Below are 16,120 nucleotides of genomic sequence, written 5' to 3'. Positions count from 1 at the left end.
CAGTGAAACGAGCAAAAAATACGCACCGAAGAGACAAGAACACAGTGCACTTGAGGGCTCGGGGTGCAGGAGGGCTTAGCAGCCAGTGTCAAGTTCCAACTGGCACTAAAACAAGCCAAGGGTCAGTAAATAGCAAAATACATAATGGCGGGCTCACGCGGTGTATATAACAACACTCTAAAACAACCCTTCTTCACCACTTTTTTGCCCTGCCCCAAGAGTCCACCTGTCCTGCTCTTCTCCTCATTCCTGCCGCTGACCATGGTCTCTACATGTCTGTCCAATGCTTCAAAAAAGGTCGCTCAGGTTGTCATAGATGCACAGCAAAAAAGATGAACCTCAGCCCATGTCACGAGTACCTTTAACAAACCATTATTCTTTCTTGAATCTTCCTAAGCGTCAATACACAGCGCCTAAGACAAACCCTAACCCTACCCCGAAAGCGTCTACCAGTTCAGAAATACCTTTAGCGCCCACGACACGTGTCTTCGATGTGACTGATGAAGAAGACGAGTTCTTTGATTGTGATTAGATTAGATTAGATACGATAAGATAAGATATGGTCACGTGATACTTCTTTAATATTCTATGATGTTCTATGGTACGATTCCCTTTCTTTTTTTATGATTGGCTAAGTAGTTGTAGCTCAGTTTCAATCTCCGTTTCAATAGTTGTATATAGGTAGCATGTCTTGGTTGATAGTTCCTTAGTTCTAACCTCTTGTATCTACATTGTAGCAATCCAAGACGTACCTGCTCATTATCATCTTTGTCCGATAACCTTGTTTGAGTCCTAGTCTCTGCCCAGCGTTAATTCGTTATTGGGTTGTGACATTAGGTTTGAACTATAGGAGACTCCGACTCTCGCATACCGCTCGCATCCATTACTATATCCTTTGAATACTTGGTAGACCATTAGGTTAACCAACGATTCAAACGATCATCTTTACTCATCGTTACACGTGTCTCTCAGCTGCATATCTGCGCGAGACATACGTCTAACACCACCACACGTTTTATCATTGCCCGGTCTAAACAACCGCGACCTTTTTCTTTAAAAACCTTTTCCTTTGCTCACTTGAGCGTTTTCTCTACCGATAGTCTTTCGTAGTTAGTAGTCCTATACCAGGCCCTGCCGTACATTGCAGCCGCCAGTATACGGAGGTGTTGACGACATTAGGCATCTCGCTACAACTTGAAGTGCTGGCCCAAGACCCTGCCTGCTTCACGTTACTATAGTTTCCTTTTTACGATTACCCTTTTCTTCATACGTACGTAGTACCTTTCCGTTGAGTTTAGTAGAACTGTCGCATCTGCGGATAGTCTTACCATCATTACCAAGAGGATTTAGATACGGTGTCCAAGTGAGACTCGCACTTGTAAGCTTCGGCTGGAAGAGTGATAACTTGTCCTTGGTCCGTACCCTTGTCGGTAATTGAGAAGTAACACACACGAAGCACACCGCGTTTTTCTCACTTAACAAAGGTGTAGTTTACGTACACTTCTTTTAGTTAGTAGATAGGGAAGTGTCAGTAGGGTTGAATAAAGAACCCTTTGACCCTGAAGTACGAGGTAGATCCGATTAGTATCGGGGACCGCTTCAGTTTTCCATTTACGTACTCCTTTTTCCCTCTCCCTTTAATCATCATTCCTTTTCGGGTGGACCGTTACGACTCGTCCACCACTTCATTATTCCTTTTCCGGAAGGGCCGTTATGACTTGCCCTTCAAACTTCTTACGTCATTAGTAAAGCGGGTTCCAGAATACAACTGGTACAATGACTAAGAAAACCTATTCCTTGCATGAGTTTCACGCACTTGATGAGGCTATGAATGGGCCTAAACAGCCGTTCAATTGTTACAAATGTGGAAAGCCGAATCACATTGCACGAAACTGCAGAACTCCGAATTCCCCTCCCTCCTCAGATAGCTCCGCACCTCCTAGTTGGTTCCAAGATTTCTTAGCTCAGAGAGAAGCAAAGAAAAAAGAATCAGAGATTCCCAAATGGTTCAAGAACTGGACCATATCACCAGAAGGCAAAGAGATGTTGGCTAAGATAAAAGCCAAGGCAGACGCACTTGCCAAAAAAGCATCGGAACCGCCTAAATGGTTTAAAGAATGGGAAGCTTCTCGAAGAAATAGAATCTTGGAGGAACAAGAAACAGACAAGTCAGGCAGTAGATACTCGATCCTTGCGAACTTTGCGGATGTAGAAGAAGTAAATCTAAAGACAAAATCAGAACACTTCTATCTTCCAATTACGCTGAAAGGAAAGAACAGATCTGCAGATTTGAAAGCTCTTGTAGATTGTGGAGCATCTACGCTCTTTATCAATGAAAGATTTGTCAAGGAGAACAGAATTCGTTGTAGAAAACTACTGCGTCCGATCCAGGTTAAAAACATTGATGGATCTCTTAACGCCTCGGGATCGATGACCCATTTTGCCGAACTAGGTCTTAAAGTTGGCAACCATGAAGAAGAAAAAGTAGCATTCATGGTTACAGATCTAGGAAACGATGATGTGATCATTGGGATCGATTGGTTGAGATACCACAACCCTGAGATTGATTGGAATGCAGGGAAGTTTTCACTTTCACGGTGCCCGGTGAAATGTGAAACTAAGAAGGAGAAAAGACTCCGAAACAGGGCTGAGAAAAAGAAAAAGTCGGAAGAAGTCGATGACGTACCCGGCTTGTTGCCTGTTATGGCAGATCAAGATGAGGAAGAAGACGTGGCAGTTAAGAGAACGACCATGGAGGAAATAGAAGATGAAGAGAGTCCTGAAAGATTGTGGATTCGATACAAAGCCTCGGTCGCCACGGAGCAGAAGGTAGCAGAAGAAGCTACTAAGAAGAAGCAGTCGGTAGAAGAAATGGTACCCGATTGGCTTCATGATTACCTGGGAGTTTTCTCAGAAGAAGAATCTAAGCGCTTCCCTGAAAGAAAGAAGTGGGATCATGCGATAGATCTTAAAGATGAGGGCGATCTTCTGCCAAATGCGAAACCTTATCCGTTGTCACCCAAAGAGATGGATACATTGAAAGAATGGTTGAAAACCGAGACTGCACTAGGACGTATCAGAGATTCACAATCTCCAGTAGCAGCACCTTTCTTCTTTGTGGCCAAAAAAGATGGCAAGTTAAGACCGGTGATGGATTATAGAAAGCTCAATGAGAAAACGGTGAAAAATGCATATCCGCTACCGAGATCTCAAGATTTAATTGATGCTTTAACTGGTGCCACGATGTACTCCAAGATGGATGTACGATGGGGATACAACAATATTCGCATGAAAGAAGGAGATGAGTGGAAGGCGGCTTTCAAAACACCGTTTGGTCACCACGAACCGACCGTGATGTATTTCGGACTCACGAACTCGCCTGCAACCTTCCAAACTATGATGAATGAAATTCTGAGAGACCTAATAGATGGCAAAACAGTAGTCGTCTACATTGATGACATAATGGTCTTTACGGATGGAAATAGGGAGCAACACCGAAAGGTGGTACGAGAAGTCCTAAAACGATTAAAGGAGAATGACCTGTTCTTGAAGCCTGAGAAATGTAGCTTCGAACAGTCTAAAGTCGAGTTCCTCGGGTTGATCGTGGAAGAAGGCAATGTGTCGATGGACCCTGTGAAAGTAGAAGGAGTATTGAAATGGCCTGTTCCCAAATGCGTGAAAGATATCCAAACATTCATGGGCTTTGCCAATTTCTATCGAAGATTCATACTTGGGTTCTCAGATATAGCCAGACCAATGAATGATCTGCTAAGAAAAGATGTCAAATGGGACTGGACGGAGAAGCAACAGAAAGCTTTTGATGAACTTAAGAAACGTTTCACAGAAGCTCCCGTTCTAGTCATGCCAGATGTTGAGAAGAAAAAGAAAATAGAGACCGATGCTTCAGATTACGCAACAGGAGCGGTTCTCTCTCAACTAATGGAAGATGGATTATGGCATCCAATAGCATATTACTCCAAATCGATGAATGATGCAGAAAGAAATTATGACATTCACGATAAAGAATTGCTAGCGATCATTAGAGCGTTGGAAGAGTGGAGGCACTATGTGCAGGGAGCACCTCACCCAGTTGAGATATGGACGGATCATAAGAACCTAGAATATTTCATGACGAGTCAAAAGTTGACCAGAAGGCAAGCTAGATGGAGTCTTTTCCTAGCGGAGTATGAATTTACACTCCAACACAAGCCTGGCGTGGTTAATGACAAAGCAGACCGTCTTTCTCGGAGATCAGACCATAGAGGGGGGGTAGAAAATGATAACTCAAATCGCATTCTTTTAAAACCGGAATTCTTTACCGTAAAAGCTGCTAAAAGAGGTCAAGTTTTGGTGCATGGAGAAGAGAAAGTTACTCCAAAAGATACGAAAATGCACAGAACGAGAGCCTGAAGTCGCTAGAGCGTTAGAAACATTAAAGACAGCACCGGTTCAATTGCGTAGAGGAATCGAAGAGTGGAATGTGGAGGATGGATTGGTGTTATTCCGAGGATTAGTTTACGTTCCAAATGACAAAGAGATCCGCCGAGAGATATTGGAGTTGTTTCACGACTCTCCACCGGCTGGACATCCTGGACGAGCTAAGACCTTAGAATTGATTTCCAGAAACTATTGGTGGCCTTCAATGACGAAGTATGTCCACGATTACGTAGATGGTTGCGATAGGTGCAGACAAACGAAAGTGCTTCCGAGTAGACCAACGGGGCCTTTACAGCCAAATGAAGTTCCAGAAGGACCTTGGCAGACAATCACCTGTGACCTGATAGTGGATTTGCCGAAGAGTGAAGGGTGTGATAGCATTTTTGTAGTCGTTGATCGATTTTCGAAACAAGCACACTTCATTCCCACCACCAAAGACTATAGACTCGAAGGGTATTTCCGAGCTATTTCTGAAAGAATGTATGGAAACATCCACGGAACACCGAAAGAAAGTGATTTCAGATAGAGGAACTCAGTTCATATCGAAGTTCATGGGACAGATGTCAAAAAGATTAGGAACGAAATGGTCTGCGTCGACCTCCTATCATCCCAGAACCGATGGACAGACTGAACGCGTAAACCAAGAAGTAGAACAATATTTGCGCATGTTCACGTCATACAGACAGAATGATTGGGTATCTTGGCTGCCGATAGCAGAGTTTTCACACAACAATGCAGTCACAGTAACCGGTCACAGTCCATTTAAAGTTCTCTACGGGTATAACCCAGATTTCACGATTCATCCCAAACTCCATGTCCGTAATCCCCGCCGCCGATGAGAGAGTTGATCAGATGAAAGAAGCGAGAGATGATGCCGAAAATACTCTGAAATGGTTAATGAGCGCATGAAGCGTTTCTACGACAAAGGAGTAAAAGAAGCACCTCAGTATAAGATAGGAGACAAGGTCTGGCTTGACGCAAAGAATCTTAAACAACGTCGTCCAAGTCAAAAATTGTCAGATCGTCGTCTAGGTCCCTTCGAAATACTAGAGAAGATCGGTGAAGTGAACTACAAGTTGAAATTACCGGAAAAATATCAGATTCACCCGGTTTTCCACGTAGAATTGCTTACGCCATATCACGCATCTCAATTAATTCCTCATCCTCCTCCCAACCGACCACCTCCAGAATTGATTGACGATCGGGAAGAATTTGCTGTAGAAGAAGTACTAGATAGCCGATTGTTCCGAGGAAAGCTGCAGTACCTAGTGAAATGGGAAGGATACCCGAAGGAAGAGTCATCTTGGGAGCCAGAAGAGAATTTGAAGAACGCTCCAATTCCTTTAGCGGAGTTCCATAAGAAAAATCCCACGGCTGCAGCCGGAAAATACCGAAGAATCAAAGGCTCAGTACTGTTTACGGAAGACTTCAAACGATGGAGAGAAAAGAATATCCGACCTTCATTCGTTCGTGATGACACTCACCTTAGAGAGGGGGTAATGTCACGAGTACCTTTAACAAACCATTATTCTTTCTTGAATCTTCCTAAGCGTCAATACACAGCGCCTAAGACAAACCCTAACCCTACCCTGAAAGCGTCTACCAGTTCAGAAATACCTTTAGCGCCCACGACACGTGTCTTCGATGTGACTGATGAAGAAGACGAGTTCTTTGATTGTGATTAGATTAGATTAGATACGATAAGATAAGATATGGTCACGTGATACTTCTTTAATATTCTATGATGTTCTATGGTACGATTCCCTTTCTTTTTTTATGATTGGCTAAGTAGTTGTAGCTCAGTTTCAATCTCCGTTTCAATAGTTGTATATAGGTAGCATGTCTTGGTTGATAGTTCCTTAGTTCTAACCTCTTGTATCTACATTGTAGCAATCCAAGACGTACCTGCTCATTATCATCTTTGTCCGATAACCTTGTTTGAGTCCTAGTCTCTGCCCAGCGTTAATTCGTTATTGGGTTGTGACAGCCCAGGTACAAGAGGACAACACTCGTCTCCAAAGGGAAAAGCAAGAGCAGGAGGCAAAGACCCACAAGGGCATTACCAAAGTTGCAGCCATTCTGGATAAACTCGCTGTCCAGGAGCAAAAGGCGACCGCTGCAAGAAAACCCCATCCTCGTCCCATTGGCAAGACTGCCGCTGCAACCACTGCTACCGAGATGGGACCACCTCCTTCCCAGGCTAAAGCCACAGGACCAAAAAGAGGTGCTGCAGCAAAGGCAGCAGAGGCAGAGGATCTGGATGAGGTGGGTGATAGTGGTGAGGCAAACACGCAGAAAAAGCAGAAGCGAGTGCAGAAGACAACTCACTGTGATGCTGTTGGGGCTGTTCATGGTGCCGCAGTATCAGCTGATACTGATAAGAACAATGATGTTACTGATGGGATCACGGTGTTGAGTTCACGTGCATCAGATGCGGGCCCGAAAGGGAATACAGCAATGTATGTACCTTGATACCATACCACGATGTTGCTGCTGACTGAACTGACTCTTTTTTACTGAAACTTGCTGAATGATTTGACCAGTGGCTTGAAGAATGCAGCCTACAAGGGCTCAGTCTCCGTGTGGGCACATGGAGTTAAGAATCCGAAGACAAGCACGTTGTCTCAATTCACAAGGAGCGAAACACATCCGACCAGTGCATCGGGCATCTCAGTGCCCACGCAGTTCACCAAAGTGACAATGATCAGCAGCGCTACTGCCCCCCCAATAACTCCCGAAGGCTCAGAGATCAACGACGATGCCCACATAGCAGGATCTCTGCTGGATGAGGATGACGAGCCAGAACGATTGGCGGCACATGCCCTCACGAATATGAAGAAACAGCCAAGTGGTTTGCGTACTGCGTTAGGAGCAATGGTTCGTGTTTTTTGTTTATTTTTTGTTTCCTTTGTTAACTACTTACTACAGGATGTGGTTGAGGTTTGCAATAGTTCACTGACCCTGCCTCCACCTCCGCCTTCACAATATCAATTCACTCACTCCGAGTTGCTCCCCTCATCTGTCGCAGGGGACGTTGTCATGGATGACAATGAAGTGGAATCAGAAGATGTCATGATTGCTGATAGTGTCGAGGCAAGCCCTGTCATTGCTACGGGAAGCAAACGGGTGACAGCGAAGGTACACACATTCACTTAAAGCAGTCCACACTGATACGCAACCTGTTTCACAGACCAATGTCGATGTATTTGATGATTTGGATGTCCCACCAAGAAGCACGTCAAGAAGGAGCCGATAGATGCCCCAGAGAAGAAGGCAACCACTGCAGAGAAGAAAGCCACCACTGGAGAAGTCTTAAGAGTAAAGTACAAGAACAGTGATCTTCCTGCTGGTTGCCAGGACGGTAATACATGGCGCGGCTTACTCATTCCTACTATCACTCATGCTGCTGGTGGGGATGATGTCCATCCATGGCTTGTCGAGGATGATGCGCTGATTCTGATCCTCACGAAGGCTTGGAAAACTGTCTACGTGAAAAACCTCACACTCATTGATCACTCAATTGTCCCAGGAGACGCTGTCTATTACGTGGTAAGTCTCACGGATACAGCGTGTTTGTAGCTGACACTCTATCTAATGTAGGCTAAGCAACACTTGAGTGAATGGCGTGGTGGATTTGGTTCCGCTGCCGTCATGATGATCACAAGTCTCATGGCAGCTGACCCGCTCTATGAATCTGAGGATAACCATGTTGAATTCGCAGATTTTTGGCTTGAGGACAACAAGTTTCTCTTTGGGGATGTTGACTCTGACAACAAGAAGGTATGTGTCGTCGTTTGGTGTGATTTTTTCTGATGTCTGTGTGTCTAGGAATGGTCAGGAATGTGGCAGTCGACATTCGTCCTGCAGACTTTCGCGGCGCACCTCAACTACACCCAAGGTCGTGTACCGGTCCCAGAGCTCAACAGCGAGGAGCCAGTTCTCCAAACTGCGCTTTCTCTCTCTGCAGCGGCGGTATTTTTTTTTTGTTGAATTCATGCATTCTTCTGATGACTTCAGCAGGTCAAACATGCCCTTGTTCTTCTTGCAAATAAAGAGATGACTTTCGAGATCAAGACCACCACCTCTAAGGGCAAGAAGAAGCCTTCGTGGAAGGGTAAGGCATTAGCTGCAGAAACCAAATGGATCGCCGTCATCAGTGAGAACGAGACTTTTTCGGAGCCGCTCTGGGGATATGACACCCAAATGTTCTTGACTGCCATCAATCGTGTTCCCGCTGACAAGATGAAAACCATAATTGAACAAGTTCAACAATACATGAAGGCCACGACTCATGCTGGATGATTGAAGACGGATGGTGTGCTTGTGGACACCCAAAACGAAGACTTCGATGAAGAGTATGCTGACCTGCTCGCTTTCCACTGAGTGTAATTTTTTATTTTTTTATTTATCATTTATGGCGCTCACTCATTCATGACAGATGTACATCCATGGCTCGTGGCTTGTACTCGAATTTTGCCTGCTATCATTCAAGTTGCCCAACTGCCAACTAGTGCTTTTCCTCGTTTCATTCATATAATGTCTCATTGTCACTCTTGCATGCTCACATTACTATCATTTTTACACCGGCACGTTGTGCTGCAATGTTAATCGTGCTTTCGTGTTACTTTTCCTCTGCTTGTTTTGCCCTGAACTTGTTTTAATACCCTTCGTAATCTCTCTTAGCCACTACTTTGGATCTTACTGAAATCAATGGATCGTGTTTGGCAAACAGCACTTGATCAAGCAACCCTTAAGTCAAATATAAGAATTTGGATCTAATTTATTTAACAGATACTGTTCTTAATGATTTCTGGCTTATTTGTTCTTGATCCATTGTGAGTACATGCTCAGCCATCATTAAGTCATCATTAAGTAATGTGTTGATTTCCTGATGATCAAGGATAGTGTCAGTGATTTTACCAAGTAGTTTGTAAGCAGAAGTACACTCATCGAAGCGCTGCAAGGAGCTGAGGTGAACCTGGTAGATGCACCTGCTCCTGGCAGTATTATGGATAACCAACTCTCATTAGAGACAACTGGTTATGCTTCCTTGTCATGAATTTTTGATGATATCCATCATTATCCATTATACATAACCTTACTCTCACTGCCCCAGAGAATCATTTACAGAAGTTTTGGTATTTGCCAGCTTACAAATAATATGTGGCAGCAATTTTGGCTTCCAATCTCCCATCTGACTCAATTCCTCATGTCAGGACTTCCCACAATATTGCCACACCGCATTTTTGGCCACACAGCGTGGGAATTACCCCACAACACCCAAAACATTGCCCATTTTGGGACTCTCCACAATATCAATTATTCCCACACCCTTCCCACCTCACTGCAGCTTTACCACTACACCACAATAGGTCCCCTTTCATATATAAGTAGTAGTTTGGTATATATGTGTACAATATAATATAATAGACCGCTTTTTTGCTCATTTGTGTCCCTGCTCCTCCTCCAAGAGCCATTCAACATATGGTAGGGGATAGAACACTTTCGCACTTTTGCCCCTTTGGCATTATAAGTAGTAGTTTGGTATATATGTGTACAATATAATATAATAGACCGCTTTTTTTGCTCATTTGTGTCCCTGCTCCTCCTCCAAGAGCCATTCAACATATGGTAGGGGATAGAACACTTTCGCACTTTTGCCCCTTTGGCATTGAAGTGTTCTAGGATAGTTTTACATGTACTATTGATGATATATGAACAGGGTTGACCAGATGTGCAAGGGTAAGATACTTTAAAATGTCAAAAATGCGATTTTCTATATTCTTGCTCCTGTAGAGAGATCCTATGTGTGTACTGGGCTAGCTATATGATACATCTACTCCAAATATACATAGAAATAGACTCCCTACCTCAATTAAGGTCCGGTCCTACAGGAAAAAATTTCACAGGGGGTAAACCACCAGGAGGGGGTGAATGCACTACACAACAAGATCTTTCCCTGTGGTCCTGAGCTCCTGATACATTCTTCATACTATTGAAGAGATGTTGGGGACAATTTTTGCAAGCTCATATAGCTAGAAACCAAAAAATGCGAACCTATTTTGTGTTTTCCCATATATGTACTGTACCTGTTGATGTAGGGCGCTTCAGGGGGTCAAATATAGATGTGAATCTATTCATATATGATCATAAGCATGTTCTGACTATCCCAGAACACTTCAATGCCAAAGGGGCAAAAGTGCGAAAGTGTTCTATCCCCTACCATATGTTGAATGGCTCTTGGAGGAGGAGCAGGGACACAAATGAGCAAAAAAAGCGGTCTATTATATTATATTGTACACATATATACCAAACTACTACTTATATATGAAAGGGGACCTATTGTGGTGTAGTGGTAAAGCTGCAGTGAGGTGGGAAGGGTGTGGGAATAATTGATATTGTGGAGAGTCCCAAAATGGGCAATGTTTTGGGTGTTGTGGGGTAATTCCCACGCTGTGTGGCCAAAAATGCGGTGTGGCAATATTTGATCAGATCTGGATCATGAAGAAGTGGTGAGGTGGGAGAAAACTGCTCCAGAATAGGTAGAACCATGCCATATTGAGGTGTCTGATGTGTTATCTATTGTGGGAGCTGTAATGGATAACCTATCAAACCATCTAAAGTCCCAGACAAGGAAGCATAACCTGTTGTAGGTAATCAGAGTTGGTTATGGATAATATTGACAGTATAGCCTGGTAGATGGGAGAATAGATTATAGGTAGCTGCCGAGAATTTAATGTCTTCCTTGACTCCGGTTATCCACTCATTGATGCAATATTCGATCTGTCAGATCTCACAAGTCAGTTGCGACATCAATACTGAATTGTTTGAACACACTCACAGCCATGAGTATAAGCGCAATAATTTCAACTGGTAAAGGCTCAAAATATTTACCGTGAATAACACCCTTGTCACTGCGGTTCATAAACCACATGTCATTCACTGCTGACTGTATCAATTCCGTTTTGTAAATGCCACATTTCATCTCCCAGTCCTGTTACTCTGCCAGTCAGACATTCGCCAATGGTGGACCAAGTTGAAATGAGTAACACACCTTAAAAACAAAGCATGATCCATCCTTCAGTGATTCTGCCAGGTCACGATTTTGTTTAATGGCCACTGTCGATCGACTTGTGCGGAAGCCAAAGAATGATGCCGTGAGTGCCCACATTTTAGTTTTGAGTTCCCCACGCACATGTGAAGTGCGCCTCGTCATCTGCACAACATACAACATCAATCAGGGTAGGATATTACAAAGGGACTGCTTACCATCTTGACCAGTGAAGGAGTGAGTTGAACCATCAGGTCTGCTAAGTTAGATGCCTTGCGCCACGCCTCCTTGGCCAGCTTCATCTCAACAATAAGTGTTTCAGGAAAGGGATCTCATGTTACAATTAGACAGCGATAGATAGATGTTGCAGTAGCAAGCAAATCCTTAGTGAGCTCGTCAAAATCACTAGCCTTCAATTGTTGGCGTGATCCATTTAATGCTTTCATGATTTTTGGCCTGGTTTCTTCAACAGCAGTGTCTTGCAGTTGGTGCTTGGTCCCAACAACCAGTGGTGAGGAGTCGCTGTCACTGTGATCCTCGCTCTCAGTGTCATCGTGGCTGCTGTCATCACTGCTGCTGTGACCACTGAGCATTGTGGGTCTCACGACAGTCACAGAAGCTGACAAATGTGTGTTAGTGTCGGAGATGTACATAACTTAAGCTACAGTACCTTTGTGCGGCTTACTGATAGGTGAGAAAGACTTTGGAGCCAAGACAACTGGAGGAGTTTTGCTTGCACTGAATGTGAGTGCACACGGCATAGATACCTTAGTGCGTACAGAGTGACCTAAGAACTACCATGTTGTGAGCAATGCAGCACCCAGGAGAATGAGACATGACACTGACCATGTTTTCTTCATCCCTGTCAATGTCGCTGTGCAGCTCAGTGGGCTCAGTGTTGAACTCTTCAGGATTTTTTTGGTATGCAGCACACAAAGCCTTCAATTTATGTTTCTCCATCTTTGCCTGTAAGTCTTTGTGGTGGTCTTCACCTTGATGAGATTTTGAGACTGTTGAGCAAGTGTGTCAGACACATTGAGCAGGAACATCAAGCTAAGTCCTACTTACATCTGTAAGTCTCTTGTTCGGTTGGTCGGCATTTCTGACCGCTTGCAGTGCGTCCTGCAGTTGACTCCATCTCGGCGCATAGGTCCTCCTGTGCCTTCAAAATTGACTTTTTGGCTGGATTCTTTGAGTTTGCTTTCGCTGCCATGATTATAGGTAAGTAACAATGACAAAAAAATAATGGACAGACGTGCCTTTAAAACCCTGCTGTGGTATGCAATCAACAAACAATTTTTGAGTTTGGTTGATGTTATGACTTGGATAGTATCTGTTGGCGACGCTCAAACAGAGTGTGTGTCGTCAACGGTTGAGGACGTCCTTGAGCTAGCTCAAGGTTAGGGGTCTTACTTGGCGAGGCTTCAGCAAGTAAGATTTAACACCTATGTCCAAATCAGGTTGCTTATGTCAAGTGGGGCTTGACGATAAGCGTATCTGCCAAGGCTTACGACACCTGAAGGTTAATCATAAGATCTGTGTTAATTAGAAGGACAGAAGTCCAGCTAGTTAACAGGGGCTTTGCTCGTCGATGAAGTTGATGAGTAAAGATTGAGACTAAGGACTTATCTGCGATGAGCAGATAAGAAGATAGAATATAGACTGCTGGCTAGGCAGAAAGGATCACTCTTGTTAGGAGTAGGAGGTCAAGAACCAAGTAGATTCAAGTTAAGGAATAAGATACATGGTAGCGAGTTTATATAGAGGAGAGGGTGTGTATTAGTGGATGATAACTTGTACTACCAGAAAGGGAACTGGTCAAAGGGTGATACTAGAAAAGGAAGGCACATTTGAGGTGAGTCATAGGTGAACCAGAACGTGCAGATAGGAAACGAGTCAAAGAGAGAAACAAGAAGTGAAACATGCAGGGGCACGATTGTGCAACTGCGGAGCTAAATATAAGTACACATGTGCGACTGCGCACCGAGTCATAGATCAGAAAAGGGAACAGGGTAAAAGGGATGCGGTGTGCATCATATCATAGGTTACTGTCCAGACGGTAAGGGCAAAGGGGACTATCCACAGGATTAGTCAGGTGGTGGAACAGAGCATGGGTATGCTTTGTCAGAGAAAGGGTCTGGCCAGATGTACTGGCTCTGCTGGAGCGACAGGTAGAGAGCGAAAGGGAAGGCTAGGATAACGAGGATAATGAGAGCAAGGTTGGGATAAGGGTGTGATGCAAGGGCGGAGACGAGGAGGATAAGGAGAAAAATAGTAGGGGCCCAAGTGTCTAGATGTTCTTGTAACAGTTGACTTGAATGTTAAAGTTTCATCTAACTGAGCAGCATCAATATAACAGCATAAGAGGGACAGATCGACTTTCCTTTCAACCCAGAGATGGATACCAAAGTCATACAAAGGTAGGATACTCAACTATAGGCGATAACAGATGCTGATGCCTTAGCAGGGCTGTTGCTCCTCCGAGTCGTTCCTTTCATGTGGTTTGTGCTCCAGGGCAGGCTAATGGGGGTCCTGAGGTCCTGTATCCATTGCCACCATTTCGTCAAACACCTGGACCCATCCAAGCATCTCAGACTTACCTTCAAACACTTATATTAGAACACTGGGATGCTGAGATCAGGCGCTGTGAAGAGGCATGCAAAGCGCAACTCTTAGAGCGCATCCAGGGTCCTAATACTCACCAAACCTTTGTGAGGGAGATGATAGTTGTGCATTGGAACGCAGAGAAGAAGCATTGTGAGGAGGCATGCAAAGTCTAATTGTTGGAGCTGCTACTTGCAGCTCATGGCATCACTACTCTAGTTTAGTCAGTTTTGTCAGTTGTAATTCAGGCAAGAATGATGGCGCACATGTAGGCGCCAGGCAATCTTGTGGGTTCTTAGAATAAAATTTTACCATCGATGGTGGAGGGTGGTTTGACCATTGAGGGCAGGAGGCAATCTTGTGAGTTCTTAGAAGAAAATTTTACCATTGATGGTGGTTTGACCATTGAAGGCGGTAGGCAATCATGTGGGTTTCTAGAAGAAAATTTTACCATTGACAGCAGTGTTGCCAGGGCTGATGATAAGCACCCTGCCCTAGTGGGCGGTGTTGCCAGGGCTGATGATAAGCACTCTGCCCTAGTTTAGTCAGTCTAGTCAGTTGTAATTCAGACAAGAATGATGGCGCACATGTAGGTGGCAGGCAATCTTGTGGGTTCTTAGAAGAGAATTTTACCATTGACAGTGGAGGGCGGTTTGACCATCAAAGGCGGCAGGCAATCTTGTGGAATCTTAGAAGAAAATTTTACCATCGATGGCGAGAGCTCAGGGCGAGGGCAGTGAAAAATGAAATGTTGCCTCAGTGAGTTGTGTTGGTGTGTGGGGTCATGTAGTGTTGTGTGTTGTGGCATCAACAGTACTAGTAAGTAGTTGCGGTAATGACAGAGCACTGGACAGACAAACCATGCCTCTACAAACCATATCTCACTGTGTATTCTGCAGCAAGGTAACAACAACACATGAAGGTCTCAAGAGACATGTCACAGGATGTCCTCAATGTCAAAGGCAATGGGCATTAATGATTGAAGATGTTGAAGCAGATAATTTGGATGCACCTGATGATGGCCCAGACAGCCCACCACCTGTTGACTTTTCCCATGTTTACCCCCACCCAGATAGCAAAACTCATTGTGTCACCATTGAAGAAGTTGAGGATGATGGTGGGACACAATTTTGACATTATTTCAAACCTATACCAGATGCTGGATGGGCACTGCGTGAGGGGGAGACTAAATTTGAAGGATATAGGAGATATCAAGAGGAAGATGGCGAGGATCCATGTTCTCCCTTTGAAGACGTGTAAGTGCTCAAATGTGCAGCAAGGGGATCTCAAGATATATGACTCACTAGGGAAGAGTGGGATTTGGCCTAATGGCTCATTAAAAACATTGGTCAGACACGGACTGAGGAGTTTTTGAAGTTACCAATAGTACGTTGAAAGCATTGACTGAACTCACAATGTTGATATGATGACTAGACACAAAACCGTACAAAACTCTCATTTCATAACAACTGCTCATTCTTGCAGAAGATTGACGAACTTCCACATGGACTGGGATGGAGTTGCAGGAAGATTACTGTGCGTGGTAACCTTGAAGATGAGAATGGAGCACCGTTGCAAGAAGAGCTCGAACTTTGGAGCCGTGATCCTGTAGAGTGTGTCAAAGAGCTTATTGGCAACCCTTTCTTCAAGGAAGATATGGCCTACTCACCTGCCAGAGCATACACAGACCACATAGGGCAACATAGAGTGATTGATGAGATGTGGATGGCTGACTGGTGGGGAGAGACTCAAGGAAGACTGTTTGAGAGAGAACAACAAAGAAATGTACTGCCCTTGTGAGTAGAAAGCCCTGTCCAAAGGTGCCACAATAGCACCAATTATTCTATTGTCGGACAAAACCAGCTTATCGCAGTTCAAAGGAGACAAGTCAGCATGGCCTATGTATATGTCTATTGGCAATATTGCCAAAGCAAAAAGGCATCAGGCATCAGCATGAGCCACAGTGCTTATTGGTTACTTACCCGCAGGAAAGCTAGACTGCTTCACTTCTGATGCACACTCTCTGGC

The 16,120-nt window shown here is 44.3% G+C and overlaps 5 protein-coding genes across 5 annotated transcripts; 4 read left to right on the top strand and 1 right to left on the bottom strand.

The window, feature by feature from the left end:
* Positions 1-6,615: 6,615 nt before the first annotated feature.
* On the top strand, positions 6,616-8,739 carry EDB93DRAFT_1100386 (uncharacterized protein; the record flags this gene model as incomplete). The annotated part of the gene is made up of 7 exons (XM_041447001.1): positions 6,616-6,896; positions 6,981-7,314; positions 7,366-7,575; positions 7,669-7,986; positions 8,038-8,217; positions 8,266-8,409; positions 8,455-8,739. The coding sequence occupies 7 exons, from the start codon at positions 6,616-6,618 to the stop codon at positions 8,737-8,739; spliced, it is 1,752 nt and encodes a 583-aa protein (XP_041312499.1).
* A 2,491-nt stretch (positions 8,740-11,230) lies between these two features.
* EDB93DRAFT_1076559 (uncharacterized protein) lies at positions 11,231-11,790 on the bottom strand (the record flags this gene model as incomplete). Its single annotated transcript, XM_041445246.1, has 3 exons — positions 11,231-11,431; positions 11,492-11,653; positions 11,707-11,790. 3 exons carry the CDS (start codon positions 11,788-11,790, stop codon positions 11,231-11,233), a joined length of 447 nt encoding a protein of 148 aa, XP_041312498.1.
* A 2,095-nt stretch (positions 11,791-13,885) lies between these two features.
* Positions 13,886-14,268, top strand: EDB93DRAFT_1245996 (uncharacterized protein; the record flags this gene model as incomplete). The annotated part of the gene is made up of 2 exons (XM_041452392.1): positions 13,886-13,908; positions 13,956-14,268. 2 exons carry the CDS (start codon positions 13,886-13,888, stop codon positions 14,266-14,268), a joined length of 336 nt encoding a protein of 111 aa, XP_041312497.1.
* Positions 14,269-15,067: 799 nt separating this feature from the next.
* Positions 15,068-15,421, top strand: EDB93DRAFT_1245995 (uncharacterized protein; the record flags this gene model as incomplete). Its single annotated transcript, XM_041452391.1, has 3 exons — positions 15,068-15,209; positions 15,249-15,348; positions 15,400-15,421. 3 exons carry the CDS (start codon positions 15,068-15,070, stop codon positions 15,419-15,421), a joined length of 264 nt encoding a protein of 87 aa, XP_041312496.1.
* On the top strand, positions 15,422-15,892 carry EDB93DRAFT_1076631 (uncharacterized protein; the record flags this gene model as incomplete). The annotated part of the gene is made up of 2 exons (XM_041445254.1): positions 15,422-15,478; positions 15,527-15,892. Coding segments are annotated over 2 exons (423 nt in total), but the record flags the coding sequence as incomplete, so codon positions are not given.
* Between the last annotated feature and the right edge of the window lie 228 nt (positions 15,893-16,120).

This window comes from Suillus bovinus (assembly GCF_016758785.1).
Source record: "Suillus bovinus strain UH-Sbo-P2 chromosome Unknown EDB93scaffold_4, whole genome shotgun sequence".
Taxonomy (NCBI): domain Eukaryota; kingdom Fungi; phylum Basidiomycota; class Agaricomycetes; order Boletales; family Suillaceae; genus Suillus; species Suillus bovinus.
This window is presented reverse-complemented; position numbering and strand designations above follow the sequence as displayed.